This window comes from Calidris pugnax, unplaced genomic scaffold (genome assembly GCF_001431845.1).
Source record: "Calidris pugnax isolate Ruff unplaced genomic scaffold, ASM143184v1 scaffold425, whole genome shotgun sequence".
In the NCBI taxonomy this organism is placed as follows: Eukaryota; Metazoa; Chordata; class Aves; order Charadriiformes; family Scolopacidae; genus Calidris; species Calidris pugnax.
The window spans coordinates 528,961-531,744 of NW_015091137.1; the positions used below are offsets into that span (position 1 = coordinate 528,961).

The 2,784-nt window shown below is 59.6% G+C and overlaps 1 protein-coding gene across 2 annotated transcripts in view; it reads left to right on the forward strand.

Annotated features, from left to right (window-relative positions):
* LOC106897763 (uncharacterized protein KIAA1958-like) overlaps positions 1-1,155 on the forward strand; it is a 20,771-nt gene extending 19,616 nt beyond the window's left edge. For both annotated transcript variants that reach the window (XM_014958592.1, XM_014958593.1), the window contains one exon: positions 258-1,155. In XM_014958592.1, coding sequence (XP_014814078.1) covers positions 258-1,087 — 830 coding nt within the window. In that variant the 3' untranslated portion in view covers positions 1,088-1,155. The remainder of the gene's footprint in view (positions 1-257) is intronic.
* Positions 1,156-2,784: the final 1,629 nt, after the last annotated feature.

Consider the following 2,784-nt stretch of genomic DNA (forward strand, 5'->3'; position numbering starts at 1 on the left):
CCCCCCCCCCCCCAGCAGGTCCAGCCCCCAATCTGTAGCACTGCCCGAGCTCGCACGTGTGCCCCACAGCGACAGCCACTCATTAAACCTCATTAGGAACTCATTCTCTCCCACTTAAATGGGAAAGGGGTTTGCAAAAGTCCCATAATCTCTGAATTACTTTATAAAGGAAGGCGAACATTATTCTGTGTCTCCTTAGGTCTCACTGACCTCCCTGTAAGTTCCTGCTGCCCTCAAAGCCGTGGTTTGTCTTTTAGACAGGTTGGAGAAGACTAGAAAACGTAACAGGGGCGATATCAAGGTTTTCAAAGACTGGCTGGTTCTGCACTGCCCCTCGGAAACGCGCGAGATCCATAACCTGCCCCCTGAAGACCTGGATAATTACCTGGCCTCGTTCTACAGCTCTGCCAAGCGACGCAACGGCACCGAGTTCTCCGCCAGTTCCCTCCACTTCTACCAGAGCAACATCGAGAGGTACCTGCGGGATCACGGCTACGAGCACAGCGTGGCCAAGGGGCTGGAATTCAGAGCCTCGCAGGAGGCCTTGAAACTAAAGCAGCAGCATCTGTCCCAGAGAGAGAGAGAGGAGGAGTGGAGCATTTTGGAGAGTCTGACAGATGAAGACATGGAAAGGCTTCATAAGAAGGGAATCTTCAGTAAGATACACCCCCAGGGCTTCCTGCACCTCCTGTTCACCAACACCATCAGGGGTTTCGGGGCAAGCACCCACAGCGGGAGCCCCCGTCTGTACTGGGGTCAGCTGGTGCTGAGGGAGGAGGGGGAGCTGGAGTTCCTGGAGTGGAGGCAGGACCCGGGGGCAGGTGAGGGGCCGCCGGGGCCCCGAATCTTTGCCAGGCCCCAGAGCCCCGAGAGCTGCCCGGTGGCCCATTACAAGGAGTATGCCAAGAAGCGGCCCCTGGACATGCTCCACGACTACGACCCGCTCTATCTCGCCCCCAAGCCCCTCTGCTCCCTCTGGGACCAGACCTGGTACAGCAGGAAGGCTCTCACCAAGGCCAAAATGGAAAAGATCATGAAAGTTATTATCCAGCAAGTCAAAGAGCCCACGAAGAAGCCCAAGGAATAAAGGTGTCTGTTCAGTCCCTGCTGTACCGCGTTTGTCGGGAGCCTGTTCCCCAGCAGCCCTGGGAAGGCTCAGGTGGCAGCATCTAGTACAGGCTGAGGGGAACATCCTCCTCCTCCTCCTCACTTCACCTTAGAAGACAAGCACCCACGTTTGAGATTCCATTAATTAAATCTCATTGGAAACTCCTTCTCCCCAGTTTAAACAGCCAGAGCCAAAGCAGAGCCCTGGCAGGAGGGGTTTGGGAAGGTCCTGAGGGCCGTGTGTGTAACGTCACCTCAGCCTTGGGGCTCCGCGAAGAACTCCCATTGTTCTTTCTATTACTGCAATTAATAAGTTAATTAATGGAATTAATAAGTTCAGCAAGTTAAATAAGTAGGAGACTCTTAGGTTCCTCATCTGTAAAACAAGTTAATATTCTCCTGTGTTGTTAATGACACGATGAAATCAGGGCTCGGGAGCCCCACGGCCCGGTGCGGGGCTGCGGCTGCGCCCGCGGCTGCGGGGCCAGGACCCAAACCAGCCCCGGGTCCCGGCACCGGCCCGTGCCAAGGACAAGCAACGGGAGGTGGCTCCAGGGTGGGAGGGGACGACAAGACCCCCTGTTTGCCAGCGGCTGGTCCGTGCCCCACAGGGACACTTCCAGCAGGGTTTGTGTCCTTTTCTTTAAGGATTTGTTGAGTTACGAGGTTGTGACTGTTCTGAAGAGTTCACTGTTCTGAGCACCTGCCTGCGCTGACAGGGTTTGTGGTTGGTGTTTTCCCCAGGGTGCTAAATACAGCTCCAGAAACACACATTGGGGGACAAACTCAGCTTTTTCAGCGGTTCGAGCCCTGTTTGGTCAACACGGTGAGTTACAGCCCGGGGGGGCTGGGCTGCTGACACCACCAATAAAGAGTTTCACTTGGTTCCCTCTGTCTGGTCTGTCTGTCTGTCCCGAGCAGCCAAGGCTGGTGACCCCGAGGCAGGGGGTGACGGGTCCCCGCGGTGCCCAGGCTCCCCCCGCTCCCCCCCGGCCACTGCTCAGCCCCAGAGCTGGCCCCGCAGGGGGCTTGGGCTGCAGAACCCCTCCAGCCCCACTTCTGCCCCCTGAACCGGGGCTCTGGGGCCGAGGCTCAGCTCTGTCCGAGCAACATTTGACATCACCAAGTCACTCAGAGGTGTGTAAAGAGCCATAAAAAAGACAAACTCACTCACTCGAGTCCTGGCAGGGCTCCTCCGGCCTCCCCACGCCGAGGGGCGCAGGCGGCACCCCCAGGAGCCGGGGCAGCACCCCCCGCCCGGAGGCACCCACCGGCTCGGGGTTCTCTTTCCCCCCGCGCTGATCCGCCCCGCCCACGGCCCGGACCCTTAATGAGCGCCCTGCTAATTGTGCCACCTGCTTGTTAACGCAGCGGCCCCTCCCCGTTCAGCGCGTTTGGGGAGGGAGGTGTTTGGTGGGAAGGGGCTTCCAGGAGCATCTCTGTCTGCGAGAAGGGAGACCGAGCCCTCCGGGGGGGCAGCGGGGCACCCCCCAGCCCTCGGGGCCAGTGGAGCCGCCGAGGGGGGGCCCGGGCTCCTGCCCCGGAGAGGCGGGGGCTGCCCCGTCCCTCGCTTCCCCCCCCGCCCCGGGGGAGGAGCGCTGTCAGGGTCACACACCTGCGTCCCACCTTGGCATCCCCAGAAAAGATAATTAATGAGGGGGGGGGGGAGCGGGAGGC